Source organism: Crocodylus porosus, unplaced genomic scaffold (genome assembly GCF_001723895.1).
Source record: "Crocodylus porosus isolate Cpor-Errol unplaced genomic scaffold, CroPor_comp1, whole genome shotgun sequence".
NCBI classification, from domain to species: domain Eukaryota; kingdom Metazoa; phylum Chordata; order Crocodylia; family Crocodylidae; genus Crocodylus; species Crocodylus porosus.
Window position 1 is genome coordinate 3,040,417 of NW_017728945.1, and position 16,521 is coordinate 3,056,937.

The following is a 16,521-nucleotide window of genomic DNA, read 5'->3' on the forward strand; positions in this document are numbered from 1 at the left end:
GGCTCCGGCCTGGGCAGGGGCAGGGCCCGCGGGCCTGGCCGTGCAATGCGCGCAGCTTGTGGGCGTCGCTGTCCGCAATGCCCCCGGCGTGCGGCGGAGAGCGGGCAGCCCCCAGCGCAGCCCTGCTTCGCGTACCTGGGCCTGCCCGAGCGCCCCCAGCTCCTGCCTGCTTCCCTGGGGCTTCTTCCCAACAACTTAGGAGGAAAAACCCCGCAAGTTGCTGCGGAAGAAGCTCCTCTTTGAAGGCTCCGGGGGGAGAAAAGACGCTTGCTGCCAGGGTCGCCCTCGTCTCGGCGTAGGGACATGTTTTTAACGAAACAAATGCACGTTTCGGTAGTGAGTGAATTCCGAAGCCTGTTTCGGCACTTGTCCCAATGGTGCAGAAAGTGACCTTGGGCTAAGTGTGGGACTTTCTGCCAAAGTGGTTAAACCAAAGACAGTCACTAAAAATGAGGTTTAGCATAGAAAAAACCCTTGCCGGTCTTACTTTGGGCTTCCAGGAGTTACTTTCAGGTCCCCATCCATGTACACTTGCAGCATTCCCACCATTGGACAGTTATAAACTGGAATTGCCTTTTTAATGGTAAATATTTTTAATGTGGAGTTAATTTATTTTCTGACGCCTGTAATCACTTGTAGTGTTGGCTTTATTGTTTTTTAGAGACTTGTGGCCATCCTGTCTGAGGTCCAGAAAACATTTGAGGTGGATGCTCTGAAGTTCTAAAAAATCTTTTTTTATCCGTCTTTTTCCTTAAAATAACCTGCTTGGCAAACTCCCCAGCACTAGCTGTACAGTGGTAGGAGCCCTAGTCATTGGCTTTGCGTGCTCCACGTTGTTTAGCACGGCTAACAGGAGCTTCCTGTGAGACGGAAATGCTGATGGTCAGCAGTGCCGTGTCCTCAGTAGCATGCACTGTTCTAGCAAAATAAGGCGAGTGGTGACAGCATCTCCATGTGCCATTCGCTCCAGTTACCCAAGAGAACTGCTGTAGTTAGGTTTATGCATGTGAATTTGGCTGTCAGTAAGAAGAATGAGCAGTTCTTCCAAAATGAATACTTCACTGTGTCTGCTACTTCGATATTCACTTCAGATATATTGTCCTGCATGGCCTACTCATTTTATAATGTATTTATTATTTAGGTTTGTTTTCTGCCCCACTCGGGTTCAGGACAGCCTACAATCAATGGTAAACAACCCGTGAGTGAGAAACAATAGATGCCCCAAAACTTGAAACCTCCACCCCTGCTGCTGCTTCCTTGTTTAGTATCTATGGGCATTTTTACACATGCTAATTAAAGCAGATTCATCCCCCCCCAAGGAAGCCATGCTAATTAAAAGTTCCCAAGCATCACATGTCTGCATCCCCTGTGCTGAAAAATGGCGGCAGGGCACTTTGAACAAAAACTTTAGTTCAAAGCACTCCACCTCCATTTTTCAGTGCTGGGACACATACACATGATGCTAGAGTCTGCTGGAGCATGGTAATTTCTGCTCTCCAGCAGACTCGATTAATCCAGGATTTCCAGCACATTAGAGCCAGCTCCTTGCATGTGTATAGGAGCCCAATGAGAGCAAACTCTCCAGTCCTAAGAGTAGCTGATTATTGAAAAAATGTTTCTTCTTCCCCACCTCCCTTAAATTGCGTGTAGCTGGCTTCAGTATGAAGCTGCCAGGTTGTGGTACTAAATCCTGTCTAGATCAACTATTGGCTATTAACCTTCCAACTAACTTAGTGTCCTGAAACTTAAAAGTTTGATATTTTTTATAATTCTTTTCCTTTCAGGAATGATTAAACAAGTTACTTTTCTATAAAAATTTCATGCGTGCATGCATGTGTGTATATGTATGTAAGCACATACTAGCTCTTTTTAAAGAACCATAACACTATAACATCTTATGGTAGCGTTAGTGATGTTGTAGCTCGGATTGTCCAGGAATTAAGCAAGAGGCAACTATACAGTTAGTTCAGTAAAAGATACTACTCTAAGAAGTCCTTGTCTCTTCCTGTAAAATGTAACTTTTTAAAATCTAAATTGAGATCTGATACTAAACTCCTTGGGCAGGGGTCATTATTTCTTTATTTGTACTACTAAGTATTTGCCATAGTTAGCATAAATGAAAGGTGTGGGGGGAGAAACCTTGTCCCATCAAGATGAATTGGGGATTTAGAAGTTGGGGGCTGTCTCCTATATGCCAGATTAGTGCTTAAATAATAACATGGGAAAGTTTGCTTTATATCTCCCGGTCATAGAGTTAAAACTTTCTCGTTTCCAGCAGCAGGTCTCTCGGGATCCAACAAGGCGTCATGTAGCTGGTTGTAACTATATGAGAACAACTGGGATTCTGCATGGTCTGTTTCTGGCAGTAATGCAGGGATGGACAAAACCATCTTCCTTCTTTTCTTCCTGCAGGCACTAAATAGCAAGGGGTACACTGAAAAAGTGGTCAAGTGATATTTTTTGTTTGGCTTCTGACTTCTCTTGCAGCTTTATGCGTTCTCTAGCTCTGTTCTAGAAGCTACATAGTCTAAAAAAGATGGCGTTGGGAGAGAAGCACGTCAAGAAAAGATTGTTTGGATGTTGCTACATGTAAAGTTGACTTGTTGTGTAGTGAGCGGTATCTGCTAAAGAAATATGCGTACTAAGAATCAAATAGATGAGGAAGTTCTTTGTGGTCTATTGCTACACAACAGTTTTTAGGTTCCTTACATGGAAGACAATACTCGAGTCAGTGGTCATCTTATATATATGGCAGTGGTTGCCTTTGGTAGGAATGTAGAAGAGATAGAAGACCTTTATGTTGCTTATACCCTACAAACAGACTTGATATTAGTTAATTTTAAGTTTATATCATGCTTGAGGGCAGGGCTGCCAAATTGTCAGCCCAGAGGCCATGTGCAGCGTGTGAGGGGTTAATCTGTTGGCTTTAGCTTCTATTTGGTTGCCCTTCTCCCCATCATCCTGGCCACAACAGCAGCCAGGGGCATGCATGGCCTTTCCTTCCGGATTCTCAGGGGGAAGCATAGAGTAATAGGTGTAGCCTGTGGCTGGTGAACTGGCCGGGTGGTGTGGGGTGCTGCATACTTGGAGGGGTGTGCTATCTGTCTAGGTGCATAGTGTAGCGCAAAGAGCTGCTTAAGCACACGGTGCCGTAGGGAGAGGTGTGGGGGGCTGTGGCCCCCAGCCACAGAAGTGGGACAGCCCTATATTGAGATTATAAGTGAGGTTATAGTCAGAAAGCTGCTGGGGAGGACTCCCACCCCCCCCCTCCCCCAGCTGACTATAACCTCCCCCCCACTCTCTTTTTTTAGTATTATTTTTTAAGTTCATGTCCTTACTACCAGCTTCCCTGTCTGAGCATCTTCACAGTTAGATCTCTTTGGGTTTTTTATTTACCAAAACAATGTTATCCATAGTCAGCACTGCCGAGCACAGCCAGCTGTAGGACACAGCTGTCCAACTGGGCTCCTGCCCAGCTGTCGCTCTCCCCATCACTCCAGCTGCAACACGGTCTTCTGGCTTGTGCTGCCTGGCTGTGCCCCAGGGTCGCAGCAGTGCAGCACAGCGCAGCAGAGCCCTGGAAGCTGAGGTGGCAGTGGCGGGTGCACAGCCAGGCAGCACAAGCCAGAAGACCGTGTTGCAGCTGGAGTGATGGGGAGAGCGACAGCTGGGAATGGGTGCACGTATGTAGTGTGGGGGAGGGAGGCAACTGGCCTGGCCATTTGTGCCCTAGCAGGTGGCACTGTGCAGCCCACAGGTGTGTGGTTCATGGAACGTTTGGCCCCTGGCTGGTTAGAAGTTGGACAGCCCTGCAGTAGAAGAACAAGCTGGAGTCTGTGCATCAGGAGGAAGGGAATAATTAAAACGGCAAGTAAGGGTCATTCTTGAAACTCTTGTTGTTAATGTACAAAGCTGAAAGAACTGACTCTGGCTTTTAATGAATTGGGAGTGTTGGGCACTGTGGACAGTTTAAAAAGATAGCCTTTTGCTTTGAGTTATAAATGGCGTAAAAAAGGTTTTGAGGTTGGTCTTTTTAGAGCTGATTATATCGTCTGTAATATTTTGTAATACCCCTAAAAGTCGCTGAGGTAACATACTGTAGCCATCAAGCTGCAAACTTCAAATTTATTTTCTCCTTACAAGGAAACTGTTTATTAGCAGAAAAAATGTTTTAAAAATATTCAACTTGTATAAGCCAAAAAGTGCTGACTGTAAAGAAACTATTGGTTGTTTGGTATGCTTTCACTTCCAGCTTTTATGAAATTGCATAAACCAGTCTAGTTAGAATTTAAGTTTCTCTAATAAAGGTAGGCTTATTAATAATAGAAACACTTTATATCATCCATCACAGTTTAGCAGCCTTGTGTTCATTTTTTTTTTAAAGTTAGGTATACTTCTAAAAGTTCAGACTGGAAACTTGCTCTAGTATTGCTTATTGTGTTCAAATTAGTGCAACTGGAAAAAAAAAAGCATTGAAATATTAAGTGTAAAACTATAAGGAAAAAAATGGATTTTCTTATCCAGACATGTTGCACTTAGATTCTTTTTTCTTTTTTAAGTATCATGTATCACCTTCCCAGCCCTACTATTGGGATGTGTGTTCATATGGCCAGGCTATTTGCCTTTCAGATTTTCACTAGCCAGGTTTCAGTGTTTGTACTGGAGCAGTCTGATGCAGTATCTGAAACTTATCTTTTCATCAGTTTGGTGTCAGTAACCGCATCTCCCACTGCCAGAGAAAAGGTGGTTTCCATTATCTCTTGAATGAGGATCTCCCAAAAGTAATCTGTGAAGTCACATGGTAAAAGTAGTCCACTTCTAAACTGGACTATTGCATTTCTTTCTACTTTAGCTTGAACCAAGTGCCCAATGAGTAATTTGGTTTCTCCAGCATACAGCTGCCTTTCTCTTGCATAATGTAATTATTTTCTGCTTTGACTTGCCTTCTGGTCTCAGACTTCGGAGTCGTTTATTGTCTGAGCATAGATTAATTTCAGGAACAGGCTTATTATTCTGTCTCCAAAACAACTGTGTTAATTTGCTAATATGGTCTCTGTGGGATCCCAAGATATGAAACAGGCAATGAAGGGAGTTGGCGCATGTGCTGCTCAGACCAGTTTTTGATCCCATGCAAAACTTATGATTTAATACCAAAACACAGGAATATGAGAAATGAATAATTTACCCAACAAACATCCTTGGTTAATTATTTGGTCCACCTATTGTACTATGTTTAGTACACAGATGCCGTAGTGATTGTTCTATAAGGGCTCCTATACACATGCAGGAAGGCTACTCCAACGCACTGTAATTGCAGCACATTGGAGCAGGCTTGATTAATCAAGTCTGCTGGAGCATGGTAATTACCGTGCTCCAGCAGACTCCAGTGTTATGTGTAAAGCTCATTTGACCTTTAGGTCGTGCCCCTGCTGCCATTTTTCAGCATGGAGACTCTGATGCATGTGATGCTCTGGGGTGCCTTTCCCCGCCCCTGCCCGACCTCATGGAGCACATCTGTAAATGCCTTAAATGTCCAAGGTAAACTAGCACACTATAATGAGGAGAAAGGAAGTATACCAGAGAGAAATTGCGTTCGAGGAATTATGTTCTTAAAATAGCTAAATTGGTTTGAGGAAACGGCATAAGTGCTGGCAAGCGTAAAGCTGGAAAGTGCTTGTAGTAGAGTTGTGAAGAATAACTAAAGATTTCAAGCCTAAGCAGTAGTTAGTTTCGTCAAATGGTGTCCATCCTGTGGCCTGGGAGTACATTCTTACAAACTGAGTGTTTCATACCCTGGATTTCTCTAAAACCAGTGCTGCCCGCTGCCTGCAGCCCATCCATGCTTGCCTTCAGGAAATGTCTGTAAAAACAGGTCTTATAATAAAGTAGGAAGATCAACAGATCTGTGCTGAAGTGAACAGGAACAGGAAGTGCATTCCAGAGTTAAAGGCCATTCACTGAGAGTGCTTGTTGTTCCCTTTGGTTTGATCCAGGATGTTGCTAGCATGATTACCTCGGATAATCTCGGTTATTGTAATGTTGCATGTGTACTAGATGTGTACTTTGTGCCAATACATTTTTTTTTTCATGCTGTAATTTTCTTTGGTAAAATTGATAAAACTTGTGGACTGTGGTTGCACTGAAGGTATATTTACTTATGTCATTTCTCTGTTTGTTTGGCACATTGCTCTGTAGAGTCAGGGGTTTCTCTCAGTCTTTCACAATTAACAGTAAAGCCCACTAGAAACTGCCTTTTCCAATGAACTTCTAAAGTGGAAAGTGGGTCTGTTTCGGATCTTGTTCATAAAGGCAAACGTTTGATTGTATGGACTCCGTTTTTTATTACTGACCTTTATGTGAATTTCTTTTGTCCCTGTGGATCAGAAATGTTATTAGAATGAAATATGTACTGCGTGATGCGCTAATCAGATTGCAAATAATCATTTACTTTAAGGACTCTTGTAACAAAAGAAAAACTGATTTGTACAGATCAGTGTTGCTCAGCCTTCTGGTCCTGGGGATTGGATGAGTAGTGTGGGGCTGGATCTGGTTGTGGAGAGACCCATGTGTGCTGCGTCCAGCTGTGGGGCAAACACTTGCACTGTAGTAATGTGGCATGCCAGGCTGTCATCCAGCGTGCAGGGCTGTCGGTGGGTGTTGGAATTTGGCAATGGGGGAGCGGTACCAATGTTAATGGCTCTGCCTCAGAAGCCACCACTGATACAGACAGTGGGGCCCGTCCTTGGTTTAAGGGGTTTTTTGATGCTTCACTGATAAGTTTATTTTCCTGCTATGAGAGACTGTATAGGTAACTCCCTCAATAAATCTTAACCTAAGAAATTTGGAAACAGTGGGTTTTTTGTTTGTTTGTTTTCAGTTGTGTTGATTGGAGACTCTGGGGTTGGGAAGAGTAATCTCCTATCACGTTTCACACGCAATGAGTTCAACCTGGAGAGTAAGAGCACCATTGGGGTGGAATTTGCCACCAGGAGCATCCAGGTGGATGGGAAGACGATAAAAGCACAGATCTGGGACACTGCAGGGCAGGAACGATACCGTGCCATCACCTCAGCGTAAGCACTACTTTGCACCACAAATTTTTTTCTTTCTTTCTTTTCAGGTTGCTAGCACCACTTCTACTATTGGTAGTGATGCTTGAAAAAAGATCTCAGGTTTAAAGCCACACCCGTAATCTGCCTGCATCATAAAGAAGGGAATAGTTTTAAGTCTTAACAAAATCTAGATGGAAGCAAAGAAGAACTTTTTAAAACAGTCTCATTCCAACAAAGCAAAAATAGCTGCTGCTTTTTTTCCTCCCATGAGGTTAATCTGAAATCCCAAAAAATTCTTAATCTTTTTGCTGCCTTGATGGGTTGCCTTCAAACCTTGAATGTTTATATCATTAGTCTCCATTAGGGATGTAAATGTCATTCTTTTTTTTTTTTTTTAAACATATTCATTTGATTAAATGGATAACTGATGGCATATGCCTAGTTCAGTGACATCTAGCAGGATGGCTATGGCCCCAGCCACGTGCGTCTTCACCATGTGCCCAGTGCTGTGCGTGTCCCAAACCGCTGGCGTGGAGCTGTGGGCTGGGGGTGGCTGACTTGCTAGGGGGTCAGGCTGCCCAGCTGAGGAGCTGCAGCTTCCCCTCACTCCCATGGTCAGGGAACCTCACCTGTGCCCAGAACCCAAGGAGAGGGAGGGGAGGTGCTGTGACCCCCCCAGGGGTTGCACAGGGCCTTCCTGCCACAGCAGCGAGACTCACAGCCCCACCGCAGCAGCAGGGCCCAGGCTAGATGATGGGCTCCCTATGCCTCCTGCTGTACTTGTGCCACTGTGGCCCTGACCTGGGAGGCTCCTCTGTGCTGCTGGGTCAAGCCCTCCCCAGGCAAGCAGGAGTTTGGTCCCTTCCTGCTTCTGGCACCGGGGCCACATGAGGCCTGATCCGGCCCTGCAATGGGGCTGAGCACATGGCTGGCTCCACCTGAGGAGGTGTCATGGCAGCTGCAGCGGGTGACACTGGGTGTAAGGGGTTGCTGCCAGCCCCTCATGTGGTTACTGCAGCCCCTGGGTGTTCCTGAGGCTCCTGTTACAGCCCTGATGCTCCCTCCCAGGATCCCTGTTGCACAGCCCTGCTATGCACTGCCCCCTGGGATGTCCTGGACCATGGTGGCATAAACATGGCAGGAGGTGTGGGTAGCCGGTCTCCTTGCCTCAGCCCCACCGCTGTGGGGGAGCTGGGCAGAGTGGGACTGAGAGTCCTGCTGCTGCAGTGGGAATGCCCTGTCTGACCCCTGTGGGAGGGGCCAGCACCTCCCTCCTTGTGGTGGTGGGATCTGGGCACAGGAAAAGTCTGCAACCCCAGCCCGTTTGTGGGGATGAAGGGAAGTTGCAGCTAGGCAGTACCTGGCTCTGCCGCACCTGCTGCCCCTGCCTGTGGCTCCTTGCTAGGGGGTACTGGGCATGTGCTGAAGACATCTGGTTCTGATGTTTGGCCAAAAAACTTTTAAAAGGTGGGGATTTGACTATCCAGCTTGATTCTTGTGTCTGATTGTTAGGGCTATTGAGCAACCACAAATTTGTTTTTAAGTCTTTGGGACTATGATTGTATAGTACCTCTGAAAATTAGAGGTGCACAGCTGCATCAGTCCGTATTGTATGAGCACTGATGAGGAAAATAGATGTTCTCAGCAATTGGCTTTTTTTTGGCTGATGTGGCTGATAATGTTGCTGACTTTTTTTTAATGCCACGTTCATGTGGCCAGGAGTGCAGTCTTGCAGCTTGGAGAGCAGTGTCCCGCCAGTAAGTCTGTGGGGGAGGGAAGGGGGATGGCGGGGGTAGATCGAGGTCCCCATGTGAGGGAAGGAGTGGGGCTGGGGCAGGTGCTACCTTAGCAGGGCATGGGATGGAGCCACAAGTGGCGTCTGGGGGTGGGGGTTGGGTGGGATTCTGCCGCTGTGTGCACCCCTGAGGGAGACACGGGGAGTATGTGCCCTCCAGATCTGCACGTGGGGTAGGGGTGGGCTGCCGCTGGGGCCGGGGGTACTGCTGGGCTCTTCCTGGCAGGAGGATTGGGTCAGGGTAGGTGGCGGTGCTGGTGAGGGAGGGATTGTGGGGGCTTTGGCTAATTCTGGGGTGTCGGTAGCCTACCTTGTTCCCCAGTCTGCAGCAGCAGTGGCAGCCTGCCCTTACCCCGCACACACATCCGAGGGCACGCATGTACCCCATGTCTTCCCTAGGAGTATGCACAGTGGCAGCAGTCATCCTCCTCCCCCTGTACCCACCAGACAAGCAGTCAGCTTTGTCCCCTGCCCCAGCTGGGCAGCTCCTGCCCCCGCCCCAATCCCAGCCCCACCCCCTCCTTCGTTGCAGGGGCCTTAATGTGTTCTCCCACTCCTCTTCCCCTGCCTAACAGACTTACCAGCAGAACGCTGCTCTCCAAGATGCTGGGCTGCATATCAGCAGTCATTCTCAGTATCAGCTCATATGGCTTGTTAATAATTGGCCATCTGTATCGGCCCAAAAAATCTATTGGTGCACTCCTATTGAAGATCGAGTCATAAGTATCTTTTAAGTTGGGTGGTCAGAAGGTAGAAGCCAGCTTTGAAAACCTTGGTTTCTAGACATTTAAGGACATTCCCCTAGATACCTGTTTCTGAGATCCTCGAAATTTTACCCATGGTCATTGTCTTCTATGTGAGACGGATTGGAGGAATACGAACTGACAGAAGAAAATGAGTATGGTTGGGATACTGGCCATCCAGTGCAGGATTCTGATTAGACGGACCTTTTACAGTGTGTCGGATATGTACTGGTAGTATAGTGTTTGGTCCTTGTACCCAAGTCTTGCACAAATAATTCTGTGTTAAGATGAGGGTGGGAGAAGGGCAAGTCTCATATGAGACTGCTCTTGCAAATATCTCTCTTCACACATCAGAGTGAATGGCAGTTAGAAATTGCCACTTCCCCAGTTGCCAGTTTTTTTTTCTCAGCATTTTCTGACCTTTCCCAGTTTTACCTGCTACTGCAAACATTTAAACATCTACCTTTTATGAAGGAAATTGAATTGAAATGCTGTTGAAACAGGTCTCTTTTGAAAGAGCAAATTGGCTCCTGGGATAAAAGGCCAAGGGATAGGGCCTAGGTAGCCCATGGATCCTCATTTTTTAATTAAAAAAAAAAAAAAGAAAGAAAAAGAATCGGGGAATAGAAAAATCTTCAGTAAATACTGGTGTTTTCCTAAGATGGTGGTTTTCTACCCTTTTCAAGTCATGGTACCCCTCCCCAACTTTTCTGAATTCAGCGATGCTCCTGGTTCACAACCACTGTTGCTGCTGTCCCAGTTTACCTCCGCGGTTCTCAACTGGGTGCTGCTGCCACCAGGTAAAACTGCCTTGTGCACAAGGCACCGGGAAAGGAGAGAGCACTTGTGCCACTGCCCGTCTCACGAGTGTGTTCTGATAGGTTTCTAAAGCAGGCAGGAGAGCCCACTTGAGCTAGAGCTCTTCCTGGTGTCACCTGCACAGCATCTCCCAGAAAGGTGCCTGGTGTGGATGGAACTGTCCCGTGTGCTCTTGTTTCTGGGAGGAGTGTGCGCAGAGTGGGGACTGTTGAGCGGAAGAAAGGGCTGGGGCACAAGCTGGCTTTTCTGCCTGCTTTAGCGTGATCCGAGAACCCAGATAAGAGTGTGCATGTGCCATAGCCCTCCCGGTGTGAAAGACACTTTTACCTAGCTGCCGTTGTGGTAGTGGTGGCATCCCTGGGGGGGAGGGGGGGGTCTTGTGGCACACTGGTTGCGAACCATTGTACTGGGATCTGTTTTTCATGGTGGAAGGATGTTATATAAAGACCACGTCATCTTCTAAAGCATTGTTCAAAAAAAAAAAAAGTGCACACTGAATAGTGCGACATGTTGTCACGTCAGATAAAATAGCAGTTTCCACGTTCTTTCTTGTTTTATATAAAGATTACTTTTTTTGAGGGGAAAAAAACTAAAAAAACTCCTTTGTTTTACCTTTTTGGAACCTGATTACTCTTTAAAAGGACAGTTTTGAAGCAGCCCAGCTTCTGTTTAAATAATAACAGTACCGAATAGCTCCTCCTCCTTCTCCCCTCCCAATTATACGTTCTGATGTTTGGATTTTTTTGTTGTTTTTAAAGAAATCTGAAAGCTGTTGTAAAATGCATTTATGTAAATCCTGAGTAGAATCCCTTTAATAAAAGCAGTGTATTCCATATGACTTCAGATATTACCGAGGTGCTGTGGGGGCCCTTCTTGTCTACGACATTGCAAAACACCTGACTTACGAGAATGTGGAGCGTTGGCTAAAAGAATTGCGGGATCATGCAGATAACAACATTGTCATCATGCTGGTGGGAAATAAGAGCGACCTGCGCCATCTGAGAGCTGTACCCACTGATGAGGCCCGGGCTTTTGCAGGTTTGTGGACCACATATATTTTGTCGTCTTAGCTAGTGCTTTTTAACTTCTGCATACTAGCATGTTGTAGATACTGCTCTGCCTTTTCTGGCAAGGGCACTCTTTCAGTTGATGTTTTATTTCAAGGGGTCCTATACAAAAACACTGGAATGGAAAAATGTTTGAAGGTTGACTCGTGAGGGCTTTGGTTTCATAACAAAAAAGAAAAAAAAAGTTGTGGTATGGTTTCTTGACAGTCATAATGCTAGTACCATCTTTTCTCATGAAAATGTGCTCCAGAATAAAATATACATCTTGTTTTTGAAAGGCAGAATTAAGAAAAAGCTCTCCTTGAAGTAACTGGGCACATCTACAGCTGCAATTTAATGCAAAGCAATAAATTCCAGAGTGCATTGCTCCCAGGGAGGGTTGCACTGATAGATCGACTGGCTATTGAACTGGCATCGATTTAAAAGGAGAAATGATGTTATCAGCTATTGGCTTTTTATGGTTGCTGTAGCCAATAATTATGGCTGTATGCTCAGAGTACCCTGGCAAGCATCCCAGTGCCCCACTGCTGGCCTGAGCCTGCGGCAGACTACAGGTCCTGGTGAGCAGCAGAAGCAGGGAGAGGGTGCTGGGGAGCAGTCGAGGGTGCTGTGCTCAGCAATAAAGGGACCATTACCAGCTCCTGCTGCCTCTGCCATAGCACCACCATGTGTGCAGCAGGGACCTGAGCACTGGGGCTGCCGTGGAGATGTTGGGCTATGCGCAGGTGAGGTAAGGTGCCACACAAAGGACATTTCGCTCTTCTGGGCACCAGGTGCCTTTGCAAAAGCGGCTTCTCCCCCAGTAGCCATGAGTTTGGCTGCAAGGGCCCCGCTGGTGCTGAGGCAGCAGCGTGCTTTGGGGCTCCAAATGTGCCCAGCACCACTGTCTGCATGAGGGTCTGCCCCACCTACCCAGAACGGGCCTGGGCTGCAGGTAGGAGCTGTAGGTGGGGGGGGGCAACATGAGTGGGAATAAAGTAGCCACTGCCTTCGTCAAAGGTGAGAGCATGCAGGAGATGTGTGTGTGTTAAATGCAAAACAATATAGGTGCCCCAATACATTGGTCCATATTGTATCGGTACTGATAAAAAGGAAAATTAATATTTATTGGCAGTTGGCTTTTTTTGGCTTATGTGGCTGATTAGTGTCACTGATAAATGCTGAGTGCATGTGTGCTGCAGCAGCATGCATGCAGCTGGGAGTGCAGCCCGGTAGCTTGGAAAGCAGCATCTAGCCAGTAAGTCTGTGGGGGTGTGGGGCAGATTGAGGCCCCTGCGGTGAGGGTGGGAGCTCCAGACTGGGGCAGATGCTGCCGGGTTGGGGCATGGGACAGAGCCGTGGTCCCTTCAAGGTATGGGGAGGGGAGCGGTAGCTCCCACAACTGCACACATCCCCGGGGGGGCAGGTCCCCCCCCGATCTGTGTACAAGACAAGGGTGGGTGACCACTGTGGGCTGGAGCTGGGGATTGTGCTGGGCTCTTCCTGGCAGCTGCACTTGGGTGGGGGCACGTGGCAGTGTGGGGAGGGAGGACTATGGCAAGTTTTCTGGAGTAGCTCAAGCCCCCCTCCCCCCTTGGCCTGCTCTCACCCCACACAGATCTGGAGGGCACATGCCCCATGCCTCCCTCAGGGGGGTGTGCAGCAGTGGGAGCTGGCCCCCCCCCCCCATCCCTGGACAGGCTGTGGCTTTGTCCCATATCCCACCCTGCCCTGGCTGTTCAGCATCTGCTCTTGCCCCCAGCCCTACTCCCTCCCTCACATCGAGGGGCCTTAGTCTCCCTCCCCCATGCTCCTTCACCCCAACACTTACCAACTAGACACTGCTCTCCAAGCTGCTGGCTGCATATTGGCAATTGGATCGGTATCGGCTGATATGGCTGGTCAATGATCGGCTATCTGTATAGCTATACTGAAGCACCCATGTGCCCCAGCCAGCTGGGGCGGCATCTACCCATGTGCTGCTGCAAAGTTAATTAGTTTACTCCTGCCTAATTGGTCTGCTCTACTGTAAAGGTTGTGTAGATGCACCCACTAGGTACATCTGCAGGTTCATTAATGTGCCGTATTTACTGTGCATTAAGTTTAGTACTTGCATAACCAAGTATTAAATTAACATGCAGTAACTGGTGCGACTGCACTGTAACACTGGCGCATGGCTTTTTATTGATGCTTACTGCACAGTAGCATATTAGCATGGGTTTTGCCTGACACACTACTGCACAGTGTTCTTAGGCTATTGCTCAGTTAGTGGATGTGGCCACATGAGATGCCAAGTAGCAGCAGCTAGGGAACTGAGCCTACTTGTTCTATTCCTTGTGGATTGCATAGAAACTTTTTTTTGTTGCTTTTGCAGGAGAAGCAACAGAAATTACTTTTACCATATTTTTTTTATATATAAAGCGTTCTTTAAATTCCAGTGTCTTTTGGGGAGGGCAGAGGGAGAAGAGGTACCTGTGTATGCAAGAGAATTTGGTATGATTTTACAAAAACAGCAGCCATTCAAGCCCTGGGTTGCTTAATATCTAAAAGATAGACCCATCTTACTCTGTTCTCAGATGCTAGGTGTGCTGAAACAAAACCAGTAGCTGATCAGACTTCCACCAAATGTTCAAATCCAGCTTGTGGGATAAGGTGCTTTCCTTGTTTGAGCTTGTATTGATCTGTTCTTGTTCTTATAGGATCAAAGGAAAGTAGGCCTGGAAGTGACCTTACAAGGGCATGATTGTCCCTGACTAAAACATCCCAGCCAAGTGTCTGTCTGATCTCCTCTGAAAGATGTCCAGGGATGGAGGGTCCACAGCTTCTTTAGATAGCCTGTTCACATGCTTGACCACCCTTTATAATCAGGCTGTTCTCCGTAGCTGTTGGGAATAGGACCAGGACCTGCAACAGAGGAAATTTAGGTTGGAGTTTAAGAGGAACTTTATAGCTCCGTCCTCTCTCTCATTGCTTTTCAGGTATTTGAACAGTTATTAAATGTCTCCTAGTCGTATTTTCTCCAGACCTAAATAACTTCAGTTCTTTCACCTTTTTCTCATAAATCATGCTTTCCAGGCCTCTAATCATTTCTCTTGCTCTGCACTGGGCTCTTCCCAATTTCTCTACATCTCTCTTCACCTCCTCAAGTTCTCAAAGTGGATAGTCAGTGGCTCTGCAATTCCCTCATTGCTTTGATACCTTAGGGGGCATCCCATCTGTCCTTGCATACTTAACTGCCTAACATCCCTAAGTAATCCCTAACTTCTGTTCTTCCACTGCTCTAGGCAGTGAGCCAGATCCAGTCCCCAGTGCTTTGTCATCCAACCTGAAGGGCTCCCCCTGGTTCTGTGGAGAGCCTTGCAGGCTGTGGTCTTGCATAGGGACTGGTCCTGGTGTGCGGGGCCCCCTCTGAACCTGCGGACCGGCCTAGTGCCATTCATCTGGCTCACAGAGCCACAGCTGAGCACTGCAGGCTGGTTGTCTCTTTCCCTATCTTTGCTGCCAACTGCTCTCACCTTCTGGTGGCTAACTGTATTCTTGAAGACCGAGGTAAAAAAACCATTAAAAACTTAAGCCTTCTCTGCAACATCTGTAACTAGGTTGCCTTCTGCATCCTGTAAAGGACTTACGGTTTTTTTGGTCTCCCTCGTTCTCTTTGACATACTTGTAGAATCCTTTTTAATTGCTTCTTATGTCCGTTGCCAGTTGGATCTCAAATTGTGGCTTTGCCTTTCCTGTTTTTTCCTCTGTACACTACTCTTTTCTAGTACTGTAACCAAGTTTTTCCTTTTGTAAGGTTTCTTTTTGAGTTTTAGACTTGCCTCCTAGGGGATTTGTCCCACAGTTCCCCAAGGTTGTTAAAGTCTGCTTATTTGAAGTCCAGTGGCTTTATTCTGTTGCTCTCCTTCCTTCCTCTTCTTAAGTTCTTGAAATCTCTCATTTTTGTGGTCACAGTCAACCAAATTATCTTCTACCTCTGTGTTCTCAACTGGTTCTTCTCTATTTGTGGCCAGCAAGTTGAGACGTTTTCCCCCATAATTGGTCTGTCTACCATCTGTATCGAAAAGTTCTTTTTCATTTTCCAAGAATTTGATGGACTGCTTGAGCACTGCTATGTTTCCCTCCCAGCAGATATGCTGATAATTAAAATCTCCCATGTGCCACATCTGTTTGGAAATTTCCATCCGTTGCTTAAAGAAGGCTTTGTCCACCTCCTTCCTACTGGTATGATGGTATATACTTATCTCTGTTATGCACTTCTTAAACTTTAATTAAATTCATCTTAAATTTTTAAGCTTAAAATTAAATGTACAACCTCTAGAAATCCTTTGGGAATTTTTATACTCACTTGCCTAAAAATGTTAAAAATATGTACTTGTCTTTATACCAGTACTCTATTAGTGTAAAGCCCCTGAACTGAAGATTGTAAGTTGGTGGATAGATCTAAATTTTCTAGAAATACTAAACCGTTTCAATATAAGCCCCTCTGTAATGGAGTCAGAAACTTTGGGTATGAAGTCCAGCATTCTGTGTTTTGCTCTCCTGCTTGCTACCATTTTCACTGGATCTACCTGAGGTATTTAAACATTGAGTGCAGTGGGAGCCAACATTTTTAAGCAGGCATGCTACAAAGGTAAGCCTCACGGCCTCAATGGGCGCATCCAGACGAGCGTGGACGTGCCTGTTGCTCAGTCTCAAACCCCTTTGAGACAGAGCAAGAGGCACATGTGGGAATGAAAAAATGTTCCACATGCTGCAAACACCCCCCACTCCCCCCCGGCACTTAGCGGTAGTCCAGCTGCTGTCTGTATCACTGGGGGCCCTACCTGCACAGCACGGGGCAGAGGGTCTGCCCCAGTGACCCCAGCCCAGGCCTTCCTGTCCTGTGCTGCCTGGGGGGGGCTCTACCAGGAGGCCCCGGAGCCCCCCCAGCCCTTGCTTCTAGGGTAAGTGGAGACTTCTTTTTTTGAGTGTCTTTTTTTTCTATTTTTGGGACAATGGGATTTGTGGTTTTTGTTTTTTGTTTTTTTTTTTTTTCTTTAACATGCCTCCTGTGTGCATCACTG

At 46.6% G+C, this 16,521-nt stretch overlaps 1 protein-coding gene across 1 annotated transcript in view; it reads left to right on the forward strand.

The window, feature by feature from the left end:
* The first annotated feature begins 5,529 nt into the window (after positions 1-5,529).
* RAB11B (RAB11B, member RAS oncogene family) overlaps positions 5,530-16,521 on the forward strand; it is an 18,729-nt gene continuing 7,737 nt past the window's right edge. The window contains exons 1-3 of the mRNA XM_019550684.1: positions 5,530-5,538; positions 6,838-7,073; positions 11,254-11,447. Coding sequence (XP_019406229.1) covers positions 5,530-5,538; positions 6,838-7,073; positions 11,254-11,447 — 439 coding nt within the window. The remainder of the gene's footprint in view (positions 5,539-6,837; positions 7,074-11,253; positions 11,448-16,521) is intronic.